Consider the following 20,020-nt stretch of genomic DNA (forward strand, 5'->3'; position numbering starts at 1 on the left):
TATTCTGGCTTCTGTAGAAGGAAATGCAAGACAAAGTCATGTAAACCAACTCTGACCCTCATGTGCCCTAATCCTCCAGTAAGTAAAGCAGTAAATAGACCACTTAACATTTCATTCTTCCTGTGTGCTGGTTTTGGCTGGGTAATTTTCTTCATAGCAGCTGTTATGGGGCTATAATTTGGATTTGAGCTGGAAACAGTGTTGATAACATGGAGATGTTTTAGTTACTGCTGAGAAGCACTTACTCAGAGTCAAGGCCTTTCTTGCTTCTCACCCCACCCCACCAGCGAGGACGCTGGGGGTGCACAAGAAGCCGGGAGGGGACACAGCCAGGACAGATGACCTCAACTGACCAAAGGGATATTCTATACCATATGACGTCATGCTCAGCATATAAAGCTGGGGGAAGAAGAAGGAAGCGGAGGACATTTTGAGTGATGGTGTTTGTCTTCCCAAGTAACCATTAAGCGTGATGGAGCCCTGCTTTCCTGGAGACGGCTGAGCACCTGCCTGCCTATGGGAAGGAGTGAATGAATTCCATGTTTTGCTTTGCTTGCATGCATGGCTTTTGCTTTTCCTGTTAAACTGTCTTTATCGCAACCCATGAGTTTTCTCTCTTTTACCCTTCTGGTTCTCTCTCCCATCCCACCGAGGGGGGAGAGAGCGAGCAGCTGCGTGGTGCTTAGCTGGTGGCTGGAGTTAAACCACAGCATCCTGGCAGTCTGTCTGTATTGCTCAGGGTAGTTTTGGTGGGTCTGAACCGTTTATCCTGCTCACTGTTCACAGTGCCGTGCTATTTCTTTTATGAATTCTCTTTAAATATTATAAGTGTAAGCTTTTAGGATTTTTGCACTCTTTTCTTCGTCACTTCCTTGTTTTCACCTTGTTTTCTGGAGAAGAACCCACAAACCCCTGTTTGATCAACCTCAGAACCCACAGGTATCAACTTTTGTTCCTTTTGTAAGAAGGAACACTTATATGCTGTCTGGGAACCACTGCTTAATAGATTAATGTAGATTTGTAGATGGTTTTTCTGTTGTATGTGAGAAAAGAGGAAAGAGAAGACGGATGGGAGATAAGGAATGATAAAAGGCAGCAAAGCACACACACAGAGTCCACTGGGAAAGACGGAAATTATGAGAACAGAGTTCTTTGTAGTCATACACAGTCTTTGTTTAATTGCTATATGGGATTCTGGGGTGATTAAATACTTGATCATCTAATAGAGAGGAAGAGAATTCTCTTACAAAACATCAGATATTTGCTAGCACTGGTAATCTTTATCATACATAAACCACAGACAGTATGGCGGTAATCACTAATATTACTCTGCTGAATTAAAATCTCTTTTGATGAAAGGGTAGTTGCAGCTCAGCACTGACAAGGCAAGTGACCTCATTGCATCAAATGTGATTATTTGAATCGCTGGGTTATACGCTGAGGTCCTTACTTAACCGATACTCAGACAGAAATAACCTTGGAGCTGACAGGAGTGGAGCACAACCTGAAGATGGGGCAGTGGCATTTGTAGGCACTGAGCACTTTTTCAGGCTGAGGTTTTAAGAAATGGGAACTGTTGTCTCCTCTAGCTATAGTAGAAAACACTGCTAGTTCTTTGCACAGGTTTGTTTTGAGCCAGGAGTTCTGCTCCCACAATATCAGATGAAGCTATGTTAATCCAGGTAGAATGCCAGTGTCTGTTCACTAATGTTTAGTAGAGAACAAAGAATAAGTTCTTGCAAAACTACTGCTAAAGCTGGTTCCACAGTAAATATCTGCATGACCCAGGAAAGGTGAAGAGGGGCTTCCTGCTTCAGAAGAGGCTATAGCTGGAAGAAGTCTCCATCAATCCCTACTCAAGTAACCTGCTAAAGGAAGTAAATTTTGTAACTGCTTTATTTTGGGAGAAAGTTCTGCATATTAGATAGGGAGAGTAAAACTCAACCTTGATGAACAAGTGGTTGAAGCTGTTACCTATTTAGTGTTATTTCATCTGACAAGCTACCTCAGTTAGGAAGAAACCACACTGTAGATGTACGCTGCCAGATAAGTAAATCTGGCAGTCTCTTTGGAACCTGCTTTAGGGTCATCATCTACAGATGTGGAATTAGAGCAGCATCGCTGAGCTGTATGCACTTTGACTTTCTAACGTGTGTGGACTCAAAGTAAATATAGATAGGAATAATGTGTCTGGTACACACTCACACTCCAGAAACAATCCACTGGTGTAATCTAACTCTTATTTGCCTCACATGAACATACTACACCACCATTACCCTGCTCATGTAAGGGAACTGGTACTGATGAACAAGTGCACCAATTTAGAATGAAGTTACTGGATTCTCAACCTTCCTGAAGAAGCTTTGCTTATCCTCAGTGCTTTCAAGAAGCACTCTAGGCATTATGTATTAGTGATTTTTCTTCAAAAAGTGTTGTGTTTTAGAAATTCACACCATGTCTCTTTTCTGGGAGTGCCATGTTGCTGTCACCAGTGCAAAAGCATGGCTGGTTTAGGTATTACCGCATCTTTGCTCACTGTAAGCAAATGGCAGTTGCATGCTCCATTGCCAAAGTGTAAGAACAAGATGAAAGGGAGAGTCACCTAACTACTTCAGCCGTCTGGAGCAGGACTGAGAGAATACAGAAAGTGTCCTGGACTCTCCTGATACAGCTAAAAGTTATCCCAATACTTTTTAAAGCAGCTGAAAACCCAAAGGTGAGACTAACCAATTCCAGTGACCCACCATCTACCTGGATGTCAGGAAAGCCAAATGCATCAGCTTTATGCAAGCCTCCATAACACCTCTCACAGCACCACGTTTATTGGGTCAGGGCTTAAGAACTAACGCCAGTAATTAAGAGGTGCAATCCACACCTATGGACATAAACAACTAAATGTGATGATTGTTAAGACATGAGAAAGCTGGTTTTTTTTTTTTTCCCTAGGACTTTGAAAATGTGGAGCAAGGGTAACTCTCACTGTGGAATTGTAGGAATTTTTAGAAGGACAAGGGAATTTGTTGTGTGTGGTTTGTTTTAAACAGCTAAAGTTAGTTACACTCATATCACAGGGGCCAAAAGGCCTACAGGATATGACATATGACCTGTTTTAGCCTCTAAGGCTAAGTAAATATGGAAGTAAATCTAAATAAACACAAGCAAACCATAATCAGGCATTTAAAAAAAGCTTAAAATAACATTTATTTAGTTGCTTAACTAAGGATTTAGGGAGCCTCCAGGTTTAGCCTGTGTGTTTTATGTATTTCTTAACACTGTGTATACTTGGCAGCACCCCATAATTTTATAAAAATGCAGGTAATAATTCATGGTGATCAAGCTGTGTTTATTCCCCATGAGCAAGTGTTGTTTCTCTTTCCCCTGGCTAAAATGAATGCAAAGCTCTAAGACTTCTAAAAGGTGCTAACAACTTTCACCTGGAAAAGAGGCCTCTTTGAGGGAGAGCAACAAGTTCGGTGATCAGCAGACAAACATAAAGTCGTTAATGTGAATATCTTGGGGCTAACTGAATCTAGGTCATAAGTAATGCCTAGGTTCACAAAGAAAGTTAAGCAGAGCAGAAAGAGGCCAATTACCTTTTCAGAACTTGATGGGTCAGCCCAGGGCATTTTCTGTGCACACGCCAAGGTCCACCCTCCCCTCTCGCCCCCTTCCATCCCAGAAGGAGTGGAAGCGAGCTCTGCAGAAATGCTGCACAAGTCTGTGACTCCCATTTGCTGCCTGTTTACAGGCAGAAATGCCCTTGGTCAGCTCTGAAAACCTTACATAGAACCAGACTATATATATAGGAAAAGGACGATCAGGCCTACGCATAGCAAACTGTAGCTCTCAGGCTTTCTTTCGCCATTACTGGCTGAAGCTCAGAGGGCATGAGTCATCTCATGACCTTACATGTTTTAATCTGTTTTAAATCTCAGTGCCTACATCTAGGTTTCAGGTAGACTCTAGCTATCCGTATAGTCTCCATAGAGTCTTTATGGTCATTGGACATAAATCAGAACGTACCAGGTGTGATTCAACTGAGCTATTTTAAAATTCTGTGTTCAGGTGAGATGAATTGTGCCTTAAAATCACTTTCCTTTTCCTGACTTTAGAGGGAGTCAGTGTAAGATGCCAGTTTAGAATGTCTGCAGATGTAGTGCCCTAGTCCAGCTCCTGTTCTCCCCACCGCATAAGCATGGACTTTAGCAGGCTTGTACTAAGAAGGTGACCATATTTGGACTTTCCCTCTCCAGAGGACTCTGGAGGTCTGCTCAAATCCATGCCTTATAGTATCCTTCTTGGTAAATGACATGCATGTCAAGTAACTAGAAAACTGGACCAGACCCATTGTTAATTGATTGTCTGAATATATCTGCAAGGTCTGTGAGAAGACATTTTTTTTCTGTGTCATGAAGGTAGCCTATTTTGGACTGTAGCTGAGAGCAAATGATAAGAGCAGGAAGAAAGCATGCTTTGGAGGGAAAATGTTATGTAAAAGGGTCACGTAGCAAAAGATCTCAGGTGCTGAGATGTGGCCCCATGAAAAATGCTCTGTAATCTCAGTGGGGCAGAGCCTTGGGCAAATGTAAGGACATTCAATAGAAGGTACCTCACTTCACTGAGGAGGGATGAGTGCTGGTCGTGGATAAAGTTCTGGAGCAGAACTCAAAGCTGGCTGTGCCATGACTCTCTTGGGTGGCCTTTGGCAAGTCAGACCACCCCGCTGTGCCCCAGTCTCTTTGTTCCGGAAAGGAAGACGACCCCTCCTTTGGGAAGCACTGTGAAGCCTGTTGACTCTGTATGACATTATGGCTCATTTGCTCCTAGCTGGCTGACTGAACTAGATGTAACAAATTGGGTATTATCACCACATGGTCTGAAGACCCTTTACTAAGCTTCCTCATGATTTAAAACTGGAGCCATCAGAACAAATGAAGGGATTACACTCAGGTCTCTGGCCAAAACTCAGAGACAGGTTCTGGCTTTCATGGCTCTGTAAACTCACAAGTATTTTTACTAGTATTTTGGAAGTAAAGGGAAGAGTGTCAGCTTACAGGCTCCTGCTGGTCTGGATCTGTTCAAGAATCAAGGGAACTAGGTTTGGACCTATGGAAATCTTTATCTTAACCATTTCCCAAGATTCAAAGCAGCTTAAATTGAGCTTGCAAATCCAAAAGGCAGCAAAAGAAAACACTTTTCTCTGAATGTAATTACAGAACAAACTGATAATTGATTCTTTGCTGTTTTAGGATGTCCTTACTGTATTCATTGTCTTTCACTGGCAGAGATATGCAAAAAAAAGTACCAGGCTCACCTTTCTCACAGAACTTCTGTTTTTGTATCCTAGTTAGGACATACCTTGGGAGGGAGGTTATTTTCCCCCATTTCTCTATACAGAAGCGCCGTAGCCCATTGCTCCCTCGGAGAGCTGCAAAGCCCTCGTATGGCACGCTTGATGTTCCAGTGACAAACTGCAACAACCGGAGTCTCTGCTCATTGTTAAATCTCTCCACTGCTGCCCAGAACCACCGTATTACTATGTGTCCATCATGGTAACCTAAACCAAGAAGCAAGAGAGAGAAATTAAAATCACTCCCTCCAAGTGGGAAGTGTAACATCAAAATATGTTCCCTCTAGCATGGGGCAGCAGATCTTCTGCTGAAAAGATCCTAACCTAACAATAAAGCTTGTTCTTGATAAGCAGTAGGTCCCAGCCCCCATCTTGTCCTAGTGGTGGATACTATAATATTACTAACTCATTTGAAACCCTGAAACTCAAATATATGTATTTGAGGTACACTGGCCTCTGACAAATCCCTTGGCAAGAACTGGGGCTACCTGCATGAGATGTAAAAGACCAACTGCCATATGCCACACAGTGCGAGTCCTAACGACTTAACAATTTCTGGTTCCCAAATAAATTTTGCTTTGGACAGCAATAGTGTTCAACATATGGAGAGGAGTTTGTTGCCGCAAGCTCTTCCCTGGCAAACTTCCCACCTGAGGGGCTCTGTGCCTTGGTTTGTGCTAGTGAAAGCCAGCATAAACCCAGGCTGAATCTGTTTCAATAGCTAAACAGAAAAAAGGGGGAGGAGGGTAACTTGGGATACCAGCTGTGCTTGTGGTAAGCTGTGTATTTCAAGGTAACGCAAGGGCTGGGCAGGGAGCAGCAAAGACTTAAACCTTGTATTTCAGGGGAGGATATGTGACCCTCAGGGACTTTCCTTTTGTACTGCAGGACAGGTGAATTTCACATTTATCCATCTTCCAAGACAGCCTGGATAAATCATGCTCAGCATTTAAAGCAAAACCAGGCCAAACATTACAGGAGAAGGGAAAATATCCGACTTGACGCATTTTAGGCTTAGGGGATGGTCTGTAGTTTGATCTGTAGTTTGTCGAAGTGTAACTGGGAACCATGAAATTCAGCTCTTGAATTCAGCTCCCTGCTGAAGCCAAGAGGACTTGTCATACTACATTCAGCAAGGCCAGGAGTTCCTTTACAGTCATCTGAGTAGTAACTTTTAGATCTAATACTGCAAATCCTTTTCAGTCCTTAATGGCCAAAACTCCTGTTAGGAGTTGAGTGGGTAAAATCCGGATAGAAGTAACAGAAGCAATTTCAGTATTATTACATCTGTTGATCCAGACCTGAGATCTTACTTATTTAATGAGTTATTCTTCACAAAAACTTCCTGAACAAAATGGGGTATTTCCCTCAGGAAAGACAGAAGGAAAAGATGGACCAAGTCTTCCACGTTTTGGACTGAAAACAGTCAAGATACTAGTAAGCATCAGCAGGCAGTTTACCTCCACGATATTCTGTGTTGTTACGCCAGTCATTGAGATCTATTTCTGCAGTGCCAGCTATAACCAGCTCCAGTTCTCTGGCATCAAAAACAGAGACAAGCCTGGAGTCTACAACCTGGAACAAAAACCACTTGTAAGCACAGTTTCAGAGTGGAAATAAAGCAGCTGCAATGTCTCATAAACCTATGGCTCTGATAGCCAGGTCTTTATTCTGACGAAGTCTGCATGCTGACAGCTAACTTCCACTCCTCTGCTGATAAATCTGTGCTCTTCTACGGGGAGTCTGCTGATGTTTTGAGCTGCAAACAACAATGACAAATGAGATTTGACCAGAATGAAACAATGCAAGTGGCAGGGCATAATCTGTGCAGAACATTCTTCATTGTTACATTCATTCTGACAAGTGATTTTGATTTATAATATGGACAATATATTTTATATGTTTTGCATTGGAATTTGATTACAGTTGTGTAGAAGTGCCCTCAGGTCTTCATCCACTGAAGATGCAGCTGAGGTTCACTTTCTTCTCTATGTGAAACCAAAAACCTGCAGGATTCACTGGGAGAAAAACCTAGGTAACCATATGAACACTTTAGTAAACTGTATGGACTCACTTAGCCAACCCCTTTCTACAGGAAAGGGCTGATCAAGTCTATTCAGCTACAAAGCCACCCTCACTGGCTTCCACCCCAAGTAAATGTCAGTGCACGACTGCTTGGAGCCATCAGTTACCAGCACTATTCTGTGTGTCCGTATCTACTGTTTCATTTTCCAGGGTTGCCATTCTTTCAGTTTACTTCCCTCTGCGAGACAGCCCATAACTTTTACTTATATTACAGAACTGCCAGGGCAAGATACATGTCTGAATATGATTAATAAGGGGGGCAAGAACAGGTGACTACAAGATTTGGTCTGCAAAGCCACAGGTTTTCATCCAGTCTTTGGCAGTCCTTGTAGCAGCACTGCCAGAAGGATGTTCTCAGATCCAGGTCTTAAGCAAAGCAAAATTAGCAAAATCCAGGGACAACAATGGAGCATCATCCATGATAATAAGATAATAGCTGACTGCATCCTAGGACCAACTTTACTGGAATGAGTCCCTAACTACACAGTGTGTCACACCAGCTCTGCAGTGAAGTGTACAATTCTTCACCATCTTCCTTCTATCATAGCAGGGTAAAACAAAATTTGCAAACGCCTACTTCTCTTACTGCTTGAAATGGAAAGCAGTGTCTTTCTTGACTCTTGATCATTATGCTTTACCATATTCAGAACACACGTTTCTTTTCTTTCTCCCTTAATGATAAGCATGTCATATCCAAGGTCCCTGTCTCTACAGATCCAGGCACTCAAATTCCTTGCCATCTGTGTCTGTTTAGCTATTTCCTAGGGTACCGATGAAGCATAGCTTAACCACGGGTATATCTCATTCAGATGAGGAACGGAAGACTCTGCGAGCATCTTTTTGTTACTTACTTCGTAGAAGCCTCGGACCAGGGCCTCTGTTTGCTGAACCACTCCTCGTTCCACTCTCCACTTAACCATTCTCTCAATGTACTCTTTTTTGTTCTTCTCTGTCACTGCTGTATTTGCCCCTCCAGATTTCAACTCTCTTTCTGTCACCTACAGAACAAAGATAAATAGTGGCGTAACAACATATGGATCATAAGTTGTATTTTGAAAATGTAAGTGAAAAAATAGAACAGTCATATTTCTAGTTCTGGACTTTCGACCTCTTGTCCATTGCCAGTAGAAACAAAAAGGATAATGAGGGATACCCCCTCAGCCCTGGCGCTAGCCTTATCCCTAGCTGAAGCTGGACCTACCAGCAAAAATTGATTTGGAGAGCACCATCCATAAGCCATGTACGATGTGCTGTTCTGGCCCATCTTTTCAACCTTCTCCTCTCCCTTCCCTTCCAGGAGCTGCAGAGAGGGTGACAACCACACCAGCTTGCTACTTACTGTAGATTACCCAAGCGACGGTATGGGAAACAACAGTAGGGAGAGGCAGTCACAGTACTGGAATAGGCAGACTGTTTCGCCAAACAGAAGGGATACCTACTTGCCTCTAAGGAAAAATTGTTACCCTTTCCCAAGTGCTAATAAAAGTGTTTACTCAGAAATGCCAAAAGCCAAAGAAATTATCACAAAATTAATATTCCTAATACACTACCTAAATAAGAACTGTACAGCACCCTGCACAGATGAACAAATATAGTCACGGGGGGGATTCACAGTTTTGTATCAGCCATCCAAACCTGAGAAGTGTTTATACTGTGAATAACATTTTTTTAAAAAACAAGACCTACAGCATTTCATTGCATTTTAATGGTTAATTTAGTCTGCTTGAGTTACTAAGGCTTAAGATTGAGAAGGCATTTAAGGAATCAATCTAGATTCTACCCAGCAAGTGCATACTCCTCACATGTGACAGAAAATAATATTTATCTTGCAATTATTTTCACATTCAATCTAGTGGATTTAAAAGGAAGAATGTTTTGCTCTCTTCAGTTTTCTGCTGCTGCAACAATGTGTCTAACAGAGGTAGTAAATGAGCTGCATGAATACATATTCATTATTTGTATTATTTACATATTATTTATATTATTATCTATTTATTAGCCCAACAGACAGCAGACAGCATATATAGTATTTAGGTCACTTTGCTTGAGGGACCTGTTGTAACATCATGAATTATGGAAACACTCAATGAGTCATCTAATCTGTAGCTTTGTTGAGAAACAGCAAGAACAAGTAAGGTTGGTTGTAATGAGTTAGGAATTCTCAGCTGGTTCAGGTCAAATTCCCAAATGTACATCAGTGCATCACCATTATATAAGCAATGCTGCATCGTCCAGAGGGTAAGACTCTGGCCCAGTTGCCATGCTTCTTCAACACTGTGCAGCATTAAGATATATCTGTCAAAACCAATGACTAAACACTGTCTAGCTTTAAGAACAACTGTAAGTCCAGGTGTTCTAAATCTCCTGCAAGACTTCCCACAAACACCTAGACATGCTGGTGATTTCTTCAACTTCTCATTATCCATATAATTTCAAAAACAGTTATCTAGAATTGGAGGCAAGCAATCAATAGCAATGTACCCCTATTTTTTCTTTCTTGTTCATAGAGGCATTAACCACAGCTGCAAGCTAGAATTCAGAGTCAGGTATTGGTGTTAGCAAGGAGACTTTTCAACCGATCTAGCCCATTCATTTTACCTGACTAGAGCAATTGCCAGGGCTCAGGAGACAGGCCCTATCCACATATAGAGATCTAGAGCTCGAAGACAGGCCTGGAAGAACACTTTCTACTGGGTAAAAGCATGAGAAAGTACTTAGGGTCACAAGCAAATGACACCTCTCTGTCTTACAAGCAAAATTCTCAAATTGGCATCCAGTCCCCACCAGCAAAAATGTGTGATGCTTGATTTGACATGGTATCTTCGCTATTACAATAATGCTCTGGCCTCCAGTATGCAAGAGGGCTAGAGCTTCTCAGTAGTAAACTCTAATAAAAAAGGTACCAAGAAAGAGGATTTGGCCAAAAAGGTCTAAAAGCTAAATACACATCAGCGATGAGATAAGAAAGAAAAAATGAAAGTAGTAGTGAGTGGTCCATAATTGTGGAAGCAGGACAAAAGGGCTGTAACCGATCTACCACACAGCTTCTCAAACAGTCACTACTTCTTGTTTCCCTTACCCAAACCTTAAAATCCAGCTTCCCAAATATTAGCAGAGCTCCCACTGTGACCTACACTTGCACATGTATGCAGCAAAGCAATGTTCAGGTGGCATTTAAGTGGTCAGATACTCTTGGCATGCAAGAATTTCCAACTGAGACCCATCTGTGAGCATAAAATGTGATCGTGATTTCTTCGTTATTTTGTTGTCAACACTCAGCAAATTTCAGAAGGGGGAAAATCTCACTTTCATTTAGGACTCCTGGTTTTTGACTGTTGTAATGCACAGCAAGAACCACTTTTTCCCCTATGACTAGATCTAGCAAGGTTAGTGTCTAGTGTCTATGAAATAAAGTACTAGACAACATGTGAACTGGGATAAAAATCTGGCTTTTGCTGTTCTTTTGCTTTCATATAACAGCACTTACAACAAATTGTGATTTTGTTTCTGTTCTCTTTGGAGCCATCTCTTATCTTCCACAACAGACTCCTATGTAATTGTCCAGCTCTTTCCTTTGGGGAGAGTATAACAGGTAACCAGTGTGCCAAATGTTACCTTCAGATGCATCACAGTTATTAGGCTAAGATTCTTATTCAACTTTGTAGTCTTCCAATATAAATACAAAGCCTCATCTGTCTTTGTGAATATGTCTATATGTTCCTGTCTGTCTTTGTGCATTAGTCTTACATAGCCATACCTTCCAGGGAAACTGCTGTACTGTCAATTGAATGTCATGGAAGCTCTCAGCTCAAAGCCAGTGAAAAAACCCTGCATTTAAGTCTGTGGAAAAGCAGTGGTTCCTTTCCTACAGATGCTTCTTACATCAATTATTCTGTCCCATCCTTTTCATTTCATCCACTTTTGACTCTGCTCATCTGTCATGACCTTGTAATATAAGCAGACTAAATTCAGTTTTGAAAATATCCCCTGAAGTCTTGCTTGCTTTCTGTTACTTTCAAGCATATAGCGGAGCAGCCCTTTTACTCTCAGGGCCAGAATTCCTCCCCATAGAAACTAGTCTAACTCTCCCATAGCTTGCAGAGCTACCCTAGCATTGCCCAAACTCCTCCTGTCAACTTTATTTTCAAGGGCTATGGGCCACTCTGTATATTCCACCTGGTCCCTCTGCTCCTTTTGACACTGTGTGCCTGCTCCACTTCCATCCCTTGAGCTTCTGCATTATTTGTTGAGCTTGATTCTTCAGTCTCTCTAGTTTTCAGTATCTCTGTAGAGGTCCTTAATCTTCATCTGATTATTGCTTTGGGTCCCTTCAAGGCTTTCCAGAGACAGTTATAATCTAGCATGGGTAACAACAGCAAAGAGTACCAGGGCTTCAGTGCAAGCTGAAGAATCCTACAGGAGATGCTTGTTCTGGTTACCAGACTGCACTTAAGCCAGGGTTGTGCCCTATTTAAGGCTATAGTTATTCAGATGAGCTAGGTTAAAGAGAATTGTCTGACTAAGTTAGAGTTGAGTGGTAGAAAGCATAATAAATGGATGTACACACATATAGATAAAAGTTGTTAAGTAGGTGCAAGGTAAGAAAGAGACACAGAATCTAACAGGGAGATATCAGACAAAATAATGGTGAGAGTTGCCAAGTTTTATACCACCTGCGAAATGTTCTTCTTCCCTCCTAACGCCCCTATCCTTTCAGTCATATCAGCTTTAAGTTACATTGCTTGCATTCACCAAATGCCACATCTGTTGAACTACACCCTGGAGAGAAGAGCTGCACTCCACTTCAGAGAATTCCTCATGCTCATCAGCGTGTGGCTCAATAGGCCTGTAGGGGGGCTGGTATTTTATATTATACACCCTAAGAATAAACATCTGCATTCAGACAGGTGGCTTGAAAGAAACAGAAAGTAGGAGAAGAAAATGTTATTGAAAGGCTAAAGGATCTGTTCTGACAGAAAGATGTTCATCATGCTCAACCTTGTCAGCTTCAAATTTGCTTTTCAGATGTTTTGCATAGCTGTGCTCACCTGTCCAAACACCTCCTCATTCACTGTGAAAGTGAGATCCAGGATATCTGTGATGTTGTTGTCCTTCATCCACTGCAAGCTCTGGTGGAACTCTTCATCCAGGTACTCTAAGTCGCTTAAATCACACGGCCTGATTGCGAGGCAAAAAAACCCCCCATGTATATGACCCCATGACTATTGGCAGAATGACTTTCTACTAAGAATGTGAACAAATTTATGCCAGAGATCCAGCATAAAGCTGGTATTCTTTTGTTTCTTTGGTTTTTTTTTTCACATCAAAGCATGTTACACAGACCCTCTTAAAGCAGTTCTACAACTGTCTGCTTTGCATGGCTGGGCTCAAGGCCAAATCTGTTGGCTGCCTGTACGATTTGCTGTCGGAAGGCACCCCTGGGGCTCGATTTTATGTGAATCTTCAGGATGCCGTGCATTTCAGAGCACATGCTTACCTTCAGTCCGGATGGGCCCCACCACATTGTGCCTGGCTGCTTCCATGTATCTATCATCCTCAAGGTGAGCACACAAGACTGACATAAGGCAGACCAGGCAGCCTAAATTTCTGCTAATAAGGAGCTGGCCTTGTTTGCTGAAAGGGCAGGTGGATGTTACAAGCAGTCTGGTTTCAATCCCCTAAGGGGCAGTAAGGATGCAGGGAACACTCTAGGTTTCAAGATATTTCCAGGCTAGCTCAGATACAATATAGATATGAGTGTTTGGACCCCAGCAATACTAATTTTTCTTTTTTAAAAAAATTGAATACAGTTAAAGAACTTGAAGGACTGTTATGAAAAAATGTCTTTGCTGGTTTGGAAATATCCTAAATGATAAACTATTTTAGCTAAGTTTTATTCTGCTCTTTGTCATTTAATTGCAGTCCTGACTTAATACTTACGGCTTTTCTTATTGCTGCAAATTTTATGTACCTTGTCTTATTGCAGTCTATTAATGAAAGAGGGACAGATTGTCAATTAAAGTTAACCTTATAAACTTGACATTGAAAGTAATATATTACTGGTAGCTTCTGCTTAGTAGTATAGAAGACAGTAGAATACCAACAAGAAATATTCATTGCTTATATCTATATTAGCATTCCTAATTAATACAAGTTGTGTTTAGAATGAAAACCTACTCTACCAGTGAAGCATGAGAAATTCTGGTTTTTTTCTTAGTATGACCCTCCCTCCTTTTTTTGTTGTTTTGTTTTGTTCCATCAAAGATGCTTTTTAATATTCCAGGTAGTTGAAGTTTGATAACTCTTCATCAGCAGTAAACTCTGGAATTATGGGTCAGTACTTTCATATGTGTGTTCCTAAATGTCATACTTATTATGCACTTTTATCAACATAGTCAATATTTATGAAGGGCATGTTCTTGGAGAAAATAAAGACAAATTAAAACACATTTGTTTTCTATCACAGACCAATCAGCAGCGGAAAGCACTTGAAGGTCAGAGTGCTCAAAGCAACTCTTCAAGGGTCTGTGTCTCTGTAGGACTCACTGTGGGATCACAGTTTCTGCCTGGTGTCTGCATGGTCGCCTGCTTGTACTTACAGCCTTAGTAGTGCTTTGTAGAACGGCCTCGTGAAGAAAGCATCAAGAAGGTACTGATGAATGAGAGCAAGGCCAAGAATACGACCGCTGAACCTGAACCTGGGACATAAAAATGCGGAGTAAACAAAGTGTAACTCAAGACATTCAGCATAAAAACTTACACAGGTAGGCCCTGTTCTTTGTTTCTGACTTAATTTCTTAATTATTCATTAATTAATTACTCATGACTTATTCATTTATTTCTTTTTTTCCGAGCAGATACCTAACACCACCCCTTGCAGCTCTGATCAATATTGGATCTCTTCTTGCTCCATCTCCTACAGTACCCATACATGCAGCTAGCATGTTAGATGCTTTCCTGTGTCAAACCAATGACACACTGGAGACTCACAATCTGTGATCTTTAGTTGAATGTTCTGATACAAACTGACTCCATCACACGCAATATTTAGCTAGTGAAACACTGTAATACTCTACCTCAGCAGAAAACATACTATCAAAACAGCTGCAAAGGATATCTGGTGAATCAGTATATCCAGTTCCTGACTGGTTACAACCCTTTCAAAGGTGATGCTTTAAAGTACTTTAAAAGGTTAATGAGTTGACTTCATAGTGGGGAAACTGAAGTTCAAATAAGGTAACTGTTGTGACCAAGGACATATATTAAAAGCAATATCGAAAGCTCAGGCAAGCTGTCTCCAGACCACTTTCTTAATGGTGATGCTCAGCTGTCTTCAGTATTTACATACTCTTGTGTTTGTTTCTGTTTTCTAAGAACAGTCTCTAGTACAGCTCCAAGTACACTCAGATAGTGCCCTGTGATGACAAGGTATTAAATTTTTCTTTCTATTATTTCTTCTATGACTTATTAGATATTCTTCCATGAAATGTGGCTTTAAATCAGTAATCTCAGATAGAAAAATATAGAACTGGTGTGAGTCCGGGTCAGTCTGTTTTTTGTAAAAACAACCCCCATCACCCATCCAAAACTTGCTTATTTGTTAAAAAAGGAAAAGAAAAACCGCCGACATCCCAAGTGTGAGCACACCAAGCCTGAGCTGACTGACGTCATAGTAAACAGATCAAAAAGCCAAGAAACCATTCCTTCCACTACGGGAACCAGTGCAAGGACCCCTCCCACATATGAATGGAACATGAGACTCGTTGTAATAAAAGCAGCTCAGAATATCTTTTCATTCAACTTTATCCTCATGGGACAGAGCAACAAGTGCTCAGTATGTCAAATGGGGCACAAAATAGCATGCTATGGGCCCAATTAGCATTTACATCACCACAGGAGCTGCCTCTGGGTCCCCTGCATCCAAGAAAGGTGCTTATGATATGCAGCTGACTGGTAACAGAAGAGTGATTATATTACCCCCTTACAGCTGTTTCCACAGCAGCAACAAAAGGCAGCTGTTTGGTCTAGTTAGGATCTGCTTCACTTCACTTGTGCTCCAGTGCAATGTTTCCAGCAAAAAGCAATGAAAAAAGAGGGAGCTGACACAATGAAAGCACAGTGGAAGCCAGACAGCTCAAATCCCAGAAATCCTGAGCCTGTAATCCATCAGTTTTATAGCACCTTCAGGATCTATAATCAAGTCCGTTTGTCCTAAATAATGCATGTCGGCTTTTTTGGTTTTGTTTTTCACCACCCTGCTCCCCCATCCATCCCTATACATTTTGAAAACTAACGCTGAATGAAAATACTATGAGCACTGGGTGTTCCTCACCACAGCCCTCACCCCATGGCTATGTGACTGTGCAGGGCTGGGCAGGCAGGAGCCATTTGGAATAAAGTGAAGCTGAAAGTAAACTGCCAAGAAAAGTCTCATGGATTTGGGAATGCTGTTTCTGCTAAGTAGTTCCTTGAATGTGTGAACAGCATTGGTTTTCTCCTTGCTGCTTGTATCACTTCTGTACCTCTATGTGGCTTTGAGGGCATTAATGCAAAGCTGACATGAAAGGGCAGTGCATCTAGATCAAGGTGTTTACAATCACGAGCACACGTTATGATAGCTGTTAACGGCAAGTTTAATTTGAATCCTTACGGCAGAACTGCATCAAACCATCCAAAGGCCATGGGCATTGTTTCTGTGTGAAATGACTAAGTCCATTGGGTCAGCCTAAGCAAACATGGACACAGCAACTCCACATTGTGTGGTTCATCAGTCTGGCCTTGCACTTGCAGCCCTCTCGGTGTTCTGGTTTTGGCTGGGATAGAGTTAATTTTCTTAATAGAAGCTAGTATGTTTTGTATTTGTGCTAGAAAGAGTGCTGATAATACATGGGTGTTTTTCTTATTGCTGAGCAGTGCTTACATAGAGTCAAAGCCTTTTGTGCTTCTCACCCCACCCCACCAGCAAGGACACTGGGGGTGCACAAGAAGCCGGGAGGGGACACAGCCAGGACAGATGACCTCAACTGACCAAAGGGATATTCTATACCATATGACGTCATGCTCAGCATATAAAGCTGGGGGAAGAAGAAGGAAGGGGGGAATGTTCAGAGTAATGGTGTTTGTCTTCCCAAGTAACTGTTAAGCGTGATGGAGCCCTGCTTTCCTGGAGACGGCTGAGCACCTGCCTGCCTATGGGAAGGAGTGAATGAATTCCATGTTTTGCTTTGCTTGCATGCGTGGCTTTTGCTTTTCCTGTTAAACTGTCTTTATCTCAACCCATGAGTTTTATCACTTTTACCCTTCTGATTCTGTCCCCCATCCCACCGAGGGGGTAGTGAGCAAGGGGCTGGGTGGTTCTTGGTTGCTGGCTGGGGCTAAACCATGACAGGCCTTTTTGGCACCCAATATGGTGCTTGAAGGGTTCAAGATAACGATAGATTTAATTGGAATGTGCTGGATCAAATTTATGGCTGTTGTTGCTGTTTTGTTATTAATTGGCAGGCTCCTGTGCTTGCCATGGGGCTTGCTTGCCTTACTGTATATTAGAGTCTAGTGCTCGTTAGTAGCTGCTTTTTGCTTTCACTGCTTGCTTGCTGTACTGCTGGTCATCTTAACTCTGCTGTGCCTGGGAACATTTTAATAACAGCAATGGCCAGGTGCCTGGGCTGGCAGATGGCCAGGACATCGCTGTTGTTTCTGTGCTGCTGGACTGTATAGGCTGGAACTCCAGTGTTAACTTGATTCAAAGGGACTGTCACCTGTGGATGAGTCCACATGGGAGCAGGACACCCTGAAATGTCTGTGGCTGTGGTTACGTCTGTGCTGCAGCAGGTATGCCTCTGAAGGGATTGTGGCCCAAAGGTAAGTCCATGCTGGAGAAGGTACACCTTAAATCACCTGTGGCTGTAGATAAGTCCCTACTGCAGCAGGTACACCTTGAAGCACCAGTGGTTGTGCATGAGGTCATGCTGGAGCACCTCAAAACATGTGGCCATGGACAAGCTCACGACAGAGCAGGTACAACCCTGGAGGGACTGCAGCTGTGGGTGAGGCCATGCTGGAGCAGGTATTATCTCTGAAGGCATTGTAGCACATGGAGAAGGCCGTGCTCAAACATGTGTACCTCTAAGCAACTGTGGCTGTGGATAAGTCTGTGCCACAGCAGGTGTACCCCTGGAGAGACTGTGGCTCATAGATAAGGCTCCACTTGGAGCAGGTACAACCCTAAGGGTCTGTAGTCTGTGGAGAAGTCCAAGCCGGAGCAGGAGTGAGGGAAGGAGTTCATTGCAATATTAAACTGTATAGTCTGGGCCAAAGAGACCAGGGGTGGAGATTGTAATGGAAATACCTTTAAGTTGTTGTAACCCTTGATTTGAGTTGCATGTTATGGGAATTACTATAGCAGGAACCACCTGAACCAGTGGAGGACAAGCCTTACAAGCAGTGCAAGTGCAGCAGAGACCTGACCTGAGCTGGCTTTGGTGCCCGCAAAACACACCACTTCTCCTGTTCTGAGTGACCACCATAACAGATGGAGCCCAAAGTCATGGACTAAATGAACTCAATGGACATTTATGCATGGACTCAATTTTCCTGGAGATGGCTGAGCACCTGCCTGCCAATGGGAAGTAGTGAATGAATTCCTTGTTTTGCTTTGCTTGCATGCACGGCTTTTGCTTTACCTGTTAAACTGTCTTTATCTCAACCAATGAGTTTATGAGTTTTATCACTTTTACCCTTCTGATTCTGTCCCCCATCTCACTGAGGGGGAGTGACCGAGCAGCTGAGTGGTGCTTGGTTGCTGGCTGGGGTTAAACCATGACACTAGGACACACCAGGGCTTGCTCAAGCTGGGGGCCTGACTGTAGTTCCACAGTCCCAGCCCTTGCAATGGTACTGTGTATGGAAAACAAGTCCAGCACTAACTAGTCTGGGTAAAGGAGATGAAATAATTAACAAGAAATTGCCGCTCCTGACCCATACCAACATAATGGATAAAAAAAGCTATGTTGCAAACTCTATTTCTTGGCAGCTCCGTATCATCCCAGCAGACACAGGGCTTTGTGGCCAAAGTGTGTGAGCTCTCTGGCCCACAAACCCTTCCTCCCCTGCACATGGTTTTGTTTGTCTCAGCAGAGACTCACTATACCTGAGCCCCTGATCTGAAGAGTGGTGTAAGAGAAGGTCCTCTGGCGTCTGGTCCATTCTGGAAAGAGCCTGGGACCACAGGCAACACCTCTATGGTACAGCAGTGCACTGAGAAACATGGACTGTGGTAAGACAGTGGACACCTATCAAAAGGGAGGTGTTTGCTACTTACTCTCCTCAGAGGACAACTACACAGTCTATCTGCGTGTATGTCCATACAGTCCATCAAGCTGCCACCACAATCATCCAAGCATAACAGTCCCACTTAAAATATATCAACACTTACAAAAAGCAAGAAGAAATAAATTATGCTCCTTACAAAAGCCAGTTAAAACAAAACCAGACTTTCGTGTTTGAAGGATTTAAAGCACGGGTGAGATTGAGAGGTGGGTGAGAAAGTCCCTTCAGAAAAAAACAAGTTTTCTTGACAGAATAAGCAGCACAAAGGTAAATCCTGGCTGGAGGGCACATACCTTCCTTAAATCTGGCTTACATTTATCTTTCCAAGGAAGTGTAAAATGCTTGTTCAATTTCTTTCTAGCAGGAAAGATAGCTTGGGAGAGGTGGGGAATGCAAGGTCTTGCTCTGGCTCCTTCTTTCAACACCCTTCCCTTTCAGAGACAATGATTGAGTCTGAGTAATGTGCTCCGGTGGAGAGGGGAAACACAGGAGGGAGTTAATGAACAGGAAATGGTGAAATGAGGGAGGGAATTAATGAGCAGGAGAGCTGCTCTGGTTTGCCTGCCTATTGACACTGTTCGTCCACTCAAAAAGGACATTGTGTGCACCTGCTTTCTGGTTTTTAACAACACTACTCTTTGACCCATTTGCAGAAGTTTCCACACTACCCAGCTAACTCCCTTTCCTTCTGGAGGCTGCAGGTGCCCCTGAAACAGCCTGTTTTCACAACAGCCCTCAGTGAGACTCTGCATACTTACTGCATGTCTGTGTACACAGGGAGAGGCAAATCCATATGCTGTAGCAGCGACTAAGCAATAAATTTTCTTCCAATTGCAGGTGAGTCACAGGAAATTTAATTTACTCTGGTCCTTATCATATAGCAGCAGAGCAAGGCACGACCCATAATGACCCTTTGTTGCAGGGCTCTCTCTTAACTGGTTGAACTAACGCAGCTCTACTTTATATGACAGCCCTTCCTTGGATTCAGATGGATAATGATGTACCTCGACAAAATTGCATACAGGGGAAGAATGTTTTTTATCACTCTAAAGGGAATGCTTTGGTAACCATGTCTTGTGGGCTAAATTGGCTATGGTAAGAGAAACTTTAAATTCCAAACAGAGGAAGCACCTGATGGGATTAAAAAGATTGAAAATCTTGCAAACCTTATCTCAGTCAAACACATCAGCTACGTTTAAGTGCGTCCTTCTGGATGCAGTAGCTTGTAAAAAATATTGAAAGAAGGGCTCAAGAGGG

General features: G+C 42.5%; 1 protein-coding gene across 4 annotated transcripts in view; it reads right to left on the minus strand.

Moving 5' to 3' along the window:
• HECW1 (HECT, C2 and WW domain containing E3 ubiquitin protein ligase 1) overlaps window positions 1-20,020 on the minus strand; it is a 273,075-nt gene that overhangs the window by 8,329 nt on the left and 244,726 nt on the right. For all 4 annotated transcript variants that reach the window (XM_064443833.1, XM_064443832.1, XM_064443830.1 and 1 more), the window contains 5 exons: window positions 14,035-14,133; window positions 12,484-12,613; window positions 8,287-8,433; window positions 6,811-6,925; window positions 5,359-5,557 (listed from right to left, as the gene is read on the minus strand). In XM_064443833.1, coding sequence (XP_064299903.1) covers window positions 5,359-5,557; window positions 6,811-6,925; window positions 8,287-8,433; window positions 12,484-12,613; window positions 14,035-14,133 — 690 coding nt within the window. The remainder of the gene's footprint in view (window positions 1-5,358; window positions 5,558-6,810; window positions 6,926-8,286; window positions 8,434-12,483; window positions 12,614-14,034; window positions 14,134-20,020) is intronic.

The sequence above is a fragment of the Phalacrocorax carbo genome, chromosome 2 (genome assembly GCF_963921805.1).
Source record: "Phalacrocorax carbo chromosome 2, bPhaCar2.1, whole genome shotgun sequence".
NCBI lineage: Eukaryota > Metazoa > Chordata > Aves > Suliformes > Phalacrocoracidae > Phalacrocorax > Phalacrocorax carbo.